Source organism: Notolepis coatsorum, assembly GCF_963971535.1.
Source record: "Notolepis coatsorum genome assembly, chromosome: 15".
NCBI classification, from domain to species: Eukaryota; Metazoa; Chordata; class Actinopteri; order Aulopiformes; family Paralepididae; genus Notolepis; species Notolepis coatsorum.
This window is the reverse complement of record NC_140179.1, coordinates 16,179,797-16,192,485: the sequence shown is the minus strand read 5'-3', so window position 1 is coordinate 16,192,485 and position 12,689 is coordinate 16,179,797. Positions and strand designations below refer to the sequence as shown.

General features: G+C 43.5%; 1 protein-coding gene across 1 annotated transcript in view; it reads left to right on the top strand.

Annotated features, from left to right (window-relative positions):
• The window catches only part of fbxl16 (F-box and leucine-rich repeat protein 16), a gene marked incomplete at both ends in the record, with an annotated part of 36,448 nt that overhangs the window by 10,804 nt on the left and 12,955 nt on the right, over window positions 1-12,689 (top strand). Inside the window, 4 exons of the mRNA XM_084331153.1 lie at window positions 2,103-2,345; window positions 4,042-4,307; window positions 10,892-10,976; window positions 12,506-12,569. Of these exons, the coding sequence (XP_084187279.1) occupies window positions 2,103-2,345; window positions 4,042-4,307; window positions 10,892-10,976; window positions 12,506-12,569 (658 nt within the window). The remainder of the gene's footprint in view (window positions 1-2,102; window positions 2,346-4,041; window positions 4,308-10,891; window positions 10,977-12,505; window positions 12,570-12,689) is intronic.

The window sequence follows — 12,689 nt, the reverse complement described above, 5'->3', positions numbered from 1 at the left end:
TGTGGAGCGCTGGGCTCAGATTTCGCTGGGCTCAGATTTCGTGGCGAGCGCCTTGCCCACTACGCCACGTAGCCGCCCCCATCCTATCCTATGTAACATTTATACATTCTTAAGTACGGAAATAATATAAGTATATATATATATATATATGTCTATCTATCTTGCTCTCTCTATGTATATCTATCTGTACCTCCCTCTGAATTGTCCTCTGTCTGTTCCCATCAAATATGAACTTTATAGGACATGAGAGGCTATTATTATGTATAAATAAAAGGCAGTGAAACAATAAGCAGCTAGCCTATCTCTGTTAGTTAAAGCTGTTGATAAAAAGTGCACTGACTTGTGTGCTGTTTGGGAACAGTTGACAATGTTTATGTAAAGACAGTAAAGGTTTTCATCAGCTCACCTGAATATGTGTTCTCAAGTTAGTATTGGACATGTGGGAAGTTGAGAGCAGCTTCGTTTTTGGCTGACACAATAAACACCTAAACACATATGTTTTAGGCGTTTTTTCAGTCAAACTCATAAATGTGTCGAGGTAGGGCCATGGAGAGGCATTGTTGTTATTGTTGTTGACATCATCATCTTTATCAATGCCATCAGTGGAAACATCAAATCCCTCTGCCATTATTTCGCGCGGACTGGTTCTGTTATTGTAAATTGCATTCATTCATTCTCATTCAGTGGTCTGCGTTTCGATTTTCACTTCCTGGTTTGCGGCTGGAGTCCCGCCCTATCCTGCCTCTGATTGGCCTACCCGTAATGTTTTGGCCTAACCATACCCAATCGTGAGTCGTCATACTCATATCTAAACCAACCAACCAATCATAGTGGGTTTTCTACGGGGATTTTTTTTTTCTCCTCACAAATCTTTATAGTCTAGACTGTTTCTCCCGACAGTAGCGTTGTAGCGTTTCCTCGTCGCTACGTCACTACTTCGTTCTATAAATAGCTGCGCTACAGACACCGCTAATTGGTTCAAAAAGTAGCGACGCTACCATCACGCTACTGAGAATTGTAGTTAAGCTATGTAGCATCGCTACTTGTAGCTAGCTACTGCCCATCACTGCCCGGGAGTGAATTGTTTCGTGCTTTAAACATGATTTGTGCAGTCTTAAATTCAGCCAGGTCCCTGAGTTTCATGGCATGTGATTTAAAAAAGAGTGTGTTTGTGTGTTCCAGATATCCTACCTTATTGATAATCAAATCAAAATCAAATTTATTTACACACGTTAACACACTGGGTCTCAACGCTACGGGGGGGGGGGGGGGGGGGGTTATAAGTCCGTGGCCGACATTAAATCATTTATGTAGTATGGGCAATATATAGATCAGAGCAGCTTATATGGAATATAATAATCAAACACGCTGAAACTCACCGCAGCTTCCTCGTAGTGTTGGGCGATGCTACTGGAGCAAAAAGATCGTTATTATGGGATGTCGATCTTGTTGGTCCAGTTCCAGGTTGTATAATACTATATACGTCCAAATCATGTTGTTTATCGAGTTATTGGCAACGGATCGCTATCCAGTGTATCAAGCTGGAGTCCGAAATATGGGTGAGCACCACTTCCGGCCGCTCACTTCCGGTTTTGGCACCTTGCCGATCGGCCACCAGATGGCGGTCTTGCACCGTTGGAGAGTTGAGAGGAGATCTACAGGACCCGTCAAGTCTCCGTGGGTGAAATATGATTGCCATGACAGATTTTTGAAATATTCATCTCAAAGACGCTGTACGACGTCATTGGCAGATTACGCATGGCGAGGAATGACGTCTAAACACGTCATTGGCGATTAAAGGGTTAATATATATATAGTTCAGTTTATTGTTGTGCTTTGCGTGTTTTTGGAGACTTGTTTTCTCCCCTTTGTTTTACCTCTTTTTGGAGAAAAGTACTCTCCTCTTTTGTTTGTTGTCGGCGCATTTTGCCTTTTCATGTTCTACAGTAATAAAACGGTAACCTTCGTTTGAGAATCAACACCTGTCTCTCGTCTATCCGACCTGCACTGCACCTGGGTCCAACACACCTACCCAACTCGTAACGGTGAGAAATAAAAGCAGACTTGAACCTGCGCCTCCCCCCCCCCTCCCCCCTCCGCAGGTGATGCTGGAGCAGATGCAGGGCCTGATGCACCTGGAGCTGTCGGGCTGCAACGACTTCACGGAGGCCGGCCTGTGGTCCAGCCTGAACGCACGGCTCACCTCGCTCAGCGTCAGCGACTGCATCAACGTGGCCGACGACGCCATCGCCGCCATCTCGCAGCTCCTGCCGAACCTGTCAGAGCTGAGCCTGCAGGCATACCACGTCACGGACACGGCCATGGCCTACTTCACCGCCAAGCAGGTACCAGGGTGGTGGTCCACCAGGCGTGTTGTACACACATTTACTCCAGGCGTGTTGTACACACATTTACTCCAGCCGCTTATTACACACATTTACACCAGGCGTGTTGTACACACATTTACACCAGGCGTGTTGTACACACATTTACTCCAGGCGTGTTGTACACACATTTACACCAGGCGTGTTGTACACACATTTACACCAGGCGTGTTGTACACACATTTACACCAGGCGTGTTGTACACACATTTACTCCAGGCGTGTTGTACACACATTTACTCCAGCCGCTTATTACACACATTTACACCAGGCGTGTTGTACACACATTTACACCAGGCGTGTTGTACACACATTTACACCAGGCGTGTTGTACACACATTTACACCAGGCGTGTTGTACACACATTTACACCAGGCGTGTTGTACACACATTTACACCAGGCGTGTTGTACACACATTTACACCAGGCGTGTTGTACACACATTTACTCCAGGCGTGTTGTACACACATTTACACCAGGCGTGTTGTACACACATTTACTCCAGGCGTGTTTTACACACATTTACACCAGGTGTTTATTACACACATTTACACCAGGTGTTTATTACACACATTTACACCAGCCGCTTATTACACACATTTACACCAGCCGCTTATTACACACATTTACACCAGGCGCTTATTACACACATTTACACCAGGTGTTTATTACACACATTTACACCAGGCGCTTATTACACACATTTACACCAGGTGTTTATTACACACATTTACACCAGGCGCTTATTACACACATTTACACCAGGCGCTTATTACACACATTTACACCAGGTGTTTATTACACACATTTACACCAGGCGCTTATTACACACATTTACACCAGGTGTTTATTACACACATTTACACCAGCCGCTTATTACACACATTTACACCAGCCGCTTATTACACACATTTACACCAGGCGCTTATTACACACATTTACACCAGGCGCTTATTACACACATTTACACCAGGCGCTTATTACACACATTTACACCAGGCGTTGCAGGGCCAAGGAAGAGAATAGTCAAAGACTCCAGGCACCCAAACAACTGCCTCTTTGCACTGCTGCGGTCAGGCAAGCGCTACCGGAGTCTCATGGCCGGCACAGAGAGACTCAGAAGGAGCTTCTATCCCCAGGCAAGCGCTACCGGAGTCTCATGGCCGGTACAGAGAGACTCAGAAGGAGCTTCTATCCCCAGGCAAGCGCTACCAGAGTCTCATGGCCGGCCCAGAGAGACTCAGAAGGAGCTTAGGGGGCGACAGTGGCTCAGGAGGTATAGCAGTTGTCTGGTAGTCGAAAGGTTCCCGGTTCAATTCCCGCTCCTCTCCAGGCAGCGTGTCGATGTGTCTACTGTCCTATAATTGTATTGCCTGTATTTATGTCTTCTACTATTACCCTGCCCATATCTGTACCTCCCCTCCCCTCTCCCCCCTCCCCATGCTGCTATGATGCCACAATTTACCCAAGGGGATCAATAAATGAATATCTTATCTTATCTCTGGGCTACACCCTTTACCTTCTCTTCTCTTCTCTTCTCTTATCTCTTCTCTCCTCTCCTCTCCTCTCCTCTCCTCTCCTCTCCTCTCCTCTCCTCTCCTCTCCTCTCCTCTCCTCTCCTCTCCTCTCCTCTCCTCCCCTCTCCTCTCTTCTCTCAGGGCTACACCACTCACACTCTGCGGCTGCACTCGTGCTGGGAGATAACTAACCACGGCGTAGTGAACATGGTGCACAGCCTGCCCAACCTGACGGCGCTCAGCCTCTCGGGCTGCTCCAAGATCACGGACGACGGTGTGGAGCTGGTGGCGGAGAACCTGCGGAAGCTGCGCAGCCTGGACCTGTCCTGGTGCCCCCGCATCACAGACATGGCCCTGGAGTACATCGCCTGCGACCTGCACAAGCTGGAGGAGCTGGTGCTCGACAGGTGTGTGTGTGTGTGTGTGCGTGTGCGTGTGCGTGTGTGTGTGTGTGTGCGTGTGTCCTTGTTTTCCTGTGGGGACATTTGATCGGACCTTAGTTGCTCGGGAGGTAGAGCAGTCGTCTGGTAATCCGGAGGTTCCCCGGTTTCGATTCCCGCTTCTCCCGGGCCAGCGTGTCGAACTGTCCTTGAGCAAGACACTTAACCTCTTAAGCCCTAGCCATATTTTCAGAAAGTTTACAGAAAAAGTACATACATTATTTATTTATTTTTATTTAACCTTTATTTATCCAGGCAAGCAATTAAGAACAAATTCTTATATACAAAAGCAGCAATAAATGGAAGTTTGCTCCACTTCTACAAGGTCCAGTTGCATGTTCTTGGTATCTAGGGACATCTCTGGACCTCAGGGAATGTATTCCAAAATATTGTGTCTGTTACTATGCCTGAGTAAATTGTAATGAACCAAAGGAGAATATCAATTATTATAATTTTTCTTATTTTTTTCCATCTTTGATGGTGAATAACACCATGCTAACATTGACCAGACGTGAAAGATTTAGCTCATTGAGCTCACTGAGCTCATTCAGCACCTTCTTGAGATCACATGTACAAAGAATCTAAGCAAATGAATAAAGGACAGATGATTTACAGGGGGTTTTGTAGATACAGCACAGAATTTTGCCACCCGGACACATGCAATTTGAAATATGAATATAGAATATAGAATAGCAGGCCTATAAATTACCTTATTATGGCCAAGTCATACATCTATGGATCAGACCAAATCTCATCTTTCCAATTGCAGAGTTAAATCTGGATTTAGGACAACCGGGCGCCTGTTAAAGGGCAGCAAAGACCGTGAATTAAAACTACTGTAAGTACAGTTACTTTTGTATAATGGCGATAGCTCCGGTATTTTTCACCAGATTGCGATGCGTTTTCTTTCTATACGTTCACAGAAAGGTAAAGAAACAATATACGTTGTATTTTATGGCAATAACGTTCAGGTTTGTTCGACCCGTGAGATATGATCACGAAAATAACTATATTTTCTGTTCACGTCAGCCAGCTGCAGCTTTGACAGCGGCTGGTGTGAGCTGGGCAGTGTAATTTTATGAAATTCCGACGTCCCTCAAAAGCCCTGTGTCTCCTATTTCTTAGGACTACAATGATTTCATGACGGCGTCATTTTCTTGCATCTAAATCATCCGGTTTCCGATGCAATGTGCAGAGATTTTTATAAACTCATATTTCACTAATAACACTTAAAATCATTGGTAAACAAACGTAGTGCTGAGCATATACACTTTGACTGCTGTTTTGACAGGGTTAGGGTATTTACTCTTGGCTACATTTGAAAAAGAAATGCAACATTAATTAATACGGACTGTATTGATCTATTTATGACATGAAATAAATCTCAACCCGGTACCGGCCCGATCGGGCTTAAGGGGTTAACCCCTAACTGCTCCCGATGTGCAGGTTGGCACCTTGCATGGTCGCCTCAGCTGTCGGTGTGTGAATGTGTGAGTGAATGGGTGAATGTGAGGAACAAATTTTAAAGCGCTTTGGATAAAAGCTGTTTAAATGCACCATTTACCATTTATTTTCCATTTACCTCACAAAATAAATGCATTATTTTAGGTTTAGAAGTTATGGTTAGGGTTTGAATAAAGGTAAGTGTGAGTTTACCTGTCCAGTAGGGCTTAATTAATCATATTTCAATAAAAATTTAGATTTTTGTCTTTCCACAATCATGAAAACAAGATAATTGAGATAAATTATAATTGTGCCACATGCCGTGTTGCCCCTCAAGCCCAAACAGTAGTTTCAGCTCATGTTGAGAGGGAGGAGGAGCCACGGCGCGTTTCTCCAGTTATTTAGAAACGTCTTTGGTAACTTGTAGAAGATGACAGAAAGGCAGCCTTTGGTAACTTGTAGAAGATGACAGAAAGGCAGCCTTTGGTAACTTGTAGAAGATGACAGAAAGGCAGTCTTTGGTAACTTGTAGAAGATGACAGAAAGGCAGTCTTTGGTAACTTGTAGAAGATGACAGAAAGGCAGTCTTTGGTAACTTGTAGAAGATGACAGAAAGGCAGTCTTTGGTAACTTGTAGAAGATGACAGAAAGGCAGTCTTTGGTAACTTGTAGAAGATGACAGAAAGGCAGCCTTTGGTAACTTGTAGAAGATGACAGAAAGGCAGTCTTTGGTAACTTGTAGAAGATGACAGAAAGGCAGTCTTTGGTAACTTGTAGAAGATGACAGAAAGGCAGTCTTTGGTAACTTGTAGAAGATGACAGAAAGGCAGTCTTTGGTAACTTGTAGAAGATGACAGAAAGGCAGTCTTTGGTAACTTGTAGAAGATGACAGAAAGGCAGTCTTTGGTAACTTGTAGAAGATGACAGAAAGGCAGCCTTTGGTAACTTGTAGAAGATGACAGAAAGGCAGTCTTTGGTAACTTGTAGAAGATGACAGAAAGGCAGCCTTTGGTAACTTGTAGAAGATGACAGAAAGGCAGCCTTTGGTAACCTGTAGAAGATGACAGAAAGGCAGTCTTTGGTAACTTGTAGAAGATGACAGAAAGGCAGTCTTTGGTAACTTGTAAAAGATGACAGAAAGGCAGCATTTGGTAACCTGTAGAAGATGACAGAAAGGCAGTCTTTGGTAACTTGTAGAAGATTACAGAAAGGCAGTCTTTGGTAACTTGTAGAAGATGACAGAAAGGCAGTCTTTGGTAACTTGTAGAAGATGACAGAAAGGCAGCCTTTGGTAACTTGTAGAAGATTACAGAAAGGCAGTCTTTGGTAATTTGTAGAAGATGACAGAAAAGCAGTCTTTGGTAACTTGTAGAAGATGACAGAAAGGCAGTCTTTGGTAACTTGTAGAAGATGACAGAAAGGCAGTCTTTGGTAACTTGTAGAAGATGACAGAAAGGCAGTCTTTGGTAACTTGTAGAAGATGACAGAAAGGCAGTCTTTGGTAACTTGTAGAAGATGACAGAAAGGCAGTCTTTGGTAACTTGTAGAAGATGACAGAAAGGCAGCCTTTGGTAACTTGTAGAAGATGACAGAAAGGCAGTCTTTGGTAACTTGTAGAAGATGACAGAAAGGCAGCCTTTGGTAACTTGTAGAAGATGACAGAAAGGCAGCCTTTGGTAACCTGTAGAAGATGACAGAAAGGCAGTCTTTGGTAACTTGTAGAAGATGACAGAAAGGCAGTCTTTGGTAACTTGTAGAAGATGACAGAAAGGCAGCATTTGGTAACCTGTAGAAGATGACAGAAAGGCAGTCTTTGGTAACTTGTAGAAGATTACAGAAAGGCAGTCTTTGGTAACTTGTAGAAGATGACAGAAAGGCAGTCTTTGGTAACTTGTAGAAGATGACAGAAAGGCAGCCTTTGGTAACTTGTAGAAGATTACAGAAAGGCAGTCTTTGGTAATTTGTAGAAGATGACAGAAAAGCAGTCTTTGGTAACTTGTAGAAGATGACAGAAAGGCAGTCTTTGGTAACTTGTAGAAGATGACAGAAAGGCAGTCTTTGGTAACTTGTAGAAGATGACAGAAGGGCAGTCTTTGGTAACTTGTAGAAGATGACAGAAAGGCAGTCTTTGGTAACTTGTAGAAGATGATAGAAAGGCAGTCTTTGGTCACTTGTAGAAGATGACAGAAAGGCAGTCTTTGGTAACTTTTAGAAGATGACAGAAAGGCAGTCTTTGGTAACTTGTAGAAGATGACAGAAAGGCAGTCTTTGGTAACTTGTAGAAGATGATAGAATGGCAGTCTTTGGTAACTTGTAGAAGATGACAGAAAGGCAGTCTTTGGTAACTTGTAGAAGATGACAGAAAGGCAGTCTTTGGTAACTTGTAGAAGATGACAGAAAGACAGTCTTTGGTAACTTGTAGAAGATGACAGAAAGGCAGTCTTTGGTAACTTGTAGAAGATGATAGAAAGGCAGTCTTTGGTAACTTGTAGAAGATGACAGAAAGGCAGTCTTTGGTAACTTGTAGAAGATGACAGAAAGGCAGTCTTTGGTAACTTGTAGAAGATGACAGAAAGGCAGTCTTTGGTAACTTGTAGAAGATGACAGAAAGGCAGTCTTTGGTAACTTGTAGAAGATGACAGAAAGGCAGCCTTTGGTAACTTGTAGAAGATGACAGAAAGGCAGTCTTTGGTAACTTGTAGAAGATGACAGAAAGGCAGTCTTTGGTAACTTGTAGAAGATGACAGAAAGGCAGTCTTTGGTAACTTGTAGAAGATGACAGAAAGGCAGCCTTTGGTAACTTGTAGAAGATGACAGAAAGGCAGTCTTTGGTAACTTGTAGAAGATGACAGAAAGGCAGCCTTTGGTAACTTGTAGAAGATGACAGAAAGGCAGCCTTTGGTAACCTGTAGAAGATGACAGAAAGGCAGTCTTTGGTAACTTGTAGAAGATGACAGAAAGGCAGTCTTTGGTAACTTGTAGAAGATGACAGAAAGGCAGCATTTGGTAACCTGTAGAAGATGACAGAAAGGCAGTCTTTGGTAACTTGTAGAAGATTACAGAAAGGCAGTCTTTGGTAACTTGTAGAAGATGACAGAAAGGCAGTCTTTGGTAACTTGTAGAAGATGACAGAAAGGCAGCCTTTGGTAACTTGTAGAAGATTACAGAAAGGCAGTCTTTGGTAATTTGTAGAAGATGACAGAAAAGCAGTCTTTGGTAACTTGTAGAAGATGACAGAAAGGCAGTCTTTGGTAACTTGTAGAAGATGACAGAAGGGCAGTCTTTGGTAACTTGTAGAAGATGACAGAAAGGCAGTCTTTGGTAACTTGTAGAAGATGATAGAAAGGCAGTCTTTGGTCACTTGTAGAAGATGACAGAAAGGCAGTCTTTGGTAACTTGTAGAAGATGACAGAAAGGCAGTCTTTGGTAACTTGTAGAAGATGACAGAAAGGCAGTCTTTGGTAACTTGTAGAAGATGATAGAATGGCAGTCTTTGGTAACTTGTAGAAGATGACAGAAAGGCAGTCTTTGGTAACTTGTAGAAGATGACAGAAAGGCAGTCTTTGGTAACTTGTAGAAGATGACAGAAAGGCAGTCTTTGGTAACTTGTAGAAGGTGACAGAAAGGCAGTCTTTGGTAACTTGTAGAAGATGACAGAAAGGCAGTCTTTGGTAACTTGTAGAAGATGACAGAAAGGCAGTCTTTGGTAACTTGTAGAAGATGACAGAAAGGCAGCCTTTGGTAACTTGTAGAAGATGACAGAAAGGCAGTCTTTGGTAACTTGTAGAAGATGACAGAAAAGCAGTCTTTGGTAACTTGTAGAAGATGACAGAAAGGCAGTCTTTGGTAACTTGTAGAAGATGACAGAAAGGCAGTCTTTGGTAACTTGTAGAAGATGACAGAAAGGCAGTCTTTGGTAACTTGTAGAAGATGACAGAAAGGCAGTCTTTGGTAACTTGTAGAAGATGACAGAAAGGCAGTCTTTGGTAACTTGTAGAAGATGACAGAAAGGCAGTCTTTGGTAACTTGTAGAAGAGGACAGAAAGGGCGCCTTTGGTAACTTGTAGAACCTCTTAAGCTGCAACGTCCCACATATGGGATGTTTTTCTGACTTTTTGCAACCGGCGTGCATATTTTGTAATACAATATATATATATCGAATTGAAGGCTTATTTGTTGCCCGTCGATAGCGACAAAATCCAACAAAATCCGTTCAGCGCTTCTCGAGTTACATGCCGGTATTTGAGGCTTGTGCAAAGTACACGGTATTGCGCAAAATACCACTCCCGACTCAGGCTGCAGTAGTTCCGTCAATCTAGATCCGATCTCGAAAATTATTGTGGATCGTTGTAGCCAATGAGTGTGGCTTCCAATGATACCCCATGTGGGGATGTGTGAATCAGGGATCTAGGTGAACAACTAAATTATTTAACAGGAAGCCAAATGAATTGAAGTCTATGAGAAAACTGAGTTTTTCTTTGTACACAGTTTACCAAAATGACTCCTAATTTCTTTATGAAATTTGGATATGTACTACATAAGGCTTCAGGCTATGGCTCCGTCTGGATTTGTAAGCCATACCACCTTCTGGGGATTTAATACCTCTGGACTACTAACTACTACAGAAAAACTTGAGTAACAAATGTTTCTACAACTCAAGTTCAGACCTATGTAACTCTATTACGTTAGCACTAAAAGTTAATTTTCTTTCTGGAATCAGAAACTTCAGAATGTCATCTTTCAAAAGAGACCAGGCTCATGCATGTGCTATAAGTATAAAGTATGTTGTTTTGGTTTGCAAAGAAAGTATGCAGTCCTCAAAAACGAAAACTAAAATGGCAAATTTTGGGGGCGCTTGCTTGCTAAGAATGAAAGCTGCTGGTGCCTCTGGGAGTCTATGGAAGACCTTTATAGCGTGTGCATAGCACAAATAAACCCAGTTCGATTCCCGCTCCTCCCGGGTATCATGTCAAAGTGTCCTTGAGCAAGACACTTAACCCCTAACTGCTCCCGATGAATGTGAGGAACAAATTGTAAAGCGCTTTGGATAAAAGCTGTTATATTTACTATTTATTTATTTGTTTATCTCCTCCTCTGTCTCTTCTCAGATGTGTTCGTATCACAGACACCGGGCTGGGCTACCTGTCCACCATGTCCTCCCTGAGGAACCTCTACCTGCGCTGGTGCTGCCAGGTATATACTCACACACACACACACACACACACACACACACACACACACACACACACACACACACACACACACGCACACACACACACACACACACACACACACGCGCACGCACGCACGCACGCGCGCGCGCACGCACGCACGCGCGCGCGCACACACACACACACACGCACGCACGCAGACACGCACACACACACACACACGCACACACACACACACACACACGCACGCACGCATTTCCCTAATTCCCACTTTGTATGCTGTGTCTATCCACTATGTTTGTTACTTTTGTAATTTTTTCCCCTATGGAAAGCGACCTTGGGTCTTTTGAAAGGCGCTGTATAAAATGAAGCTATTATTATTATGGCCTGTCTAGCTACAGTAGTAATACAGCTAGCCTACAGTAGCCTAGGCTAAAACATACTGCCATCAATAAAATCACTTGCAGTGTACATACATTAGTATTTAGTCATGCATAATTGGTAAAAACAAACTCAATCTTTGCAACTTCAAAGAAAGCTTGCTGTATTACCTACCTCACACACAGCAGTAGGATGCAGGGTTACAGCTCAGACTGCATTAAGCCTTCTGGCATCTGAACATTCAAGAGGGGATGTGTCTAAAACTGAAGACTTAAATGGATGGAATATTGTAGTGACGGGGCTGCTCAGAGTTGTAGCTAACACTTTTTTGCGTGACATTATTTAACTGTCGGGGCACATGGTCAAGTTTAGACCATTGGAAGGGCACCAATGGGCACGTCCTCTAATTTTCACCACTCAAAAGGGCATTTTAGCGTGATGTTTTCAACTGTGGGGGCACATGGTCAAATTTAGACCATTGGAGGGGCACATCCTCTAGATTTTTCACTCAAAAGGGCACTTTTGCGTGATGTTTTTCAACTGTGGGGGCACATGGTCAAGTTTAGACCATTGGAAGGGCACCAATGGGCACGTCCTCTCATTTCTGCCACTCAAAAGGGCACTTTAGGTGTAGTGCAATGTTTTCAATTGTGGGGGCACATGGTCAAGTTTAACCATTGGAGGGGCATGTCCTCTAATTTTCACCACTCAAAAGGGCACTTTAGCGCAATGTTTTCATTTTCAACTGTGGGGGCACATGGTCACGTTTAACCATTAGAGGGGCACCAATAGGGCACATCCTCTAATCTTTTCCACGCAAAAGGGCACTTTTGCATGACATTATTTAACCGTGGGGCACATGGTCAAGTTTAGACCATTGAAAAAGCACCAATAGGGCACACCCTCTAATTTTTCACCGCTCAAAAGGGCACTTTAGCGCGCGTTTTTCAACCGTGGGGGCACCCGCTGAGTCTGCCAGTGCACACTGCTCTCACTCACTCACTCTCACACTGACAGGCTCAAGATGTATTGTATCAAAAAGTGTATTTCACTCATTAGTTTAATTGGGAACGTTCATGTATTTCTTTCTGTGTGTGTGTGTGTGTGTGTGTGTGTGTGTGTGTGTGTGTGTGTGTGTGTGTGTGTGTGTGTGTGTGTGTGTGTGTGTAGGTGCAGGACTTTGGGTTGCAGCATTTGTTTGGAATGAGGAGTCTACGTCTTCTGTCCCTCGCAGGTATGATCTCTCTCTCTCACTCTTTCTCTCTCTCCCTCTTTCTCTATCTCTCTCTATCTCTCTGTCAGGCTAGTCTGACCTGTGAGTGGCCTCTAGAAATGACCTTGTTGACGTCAGGGT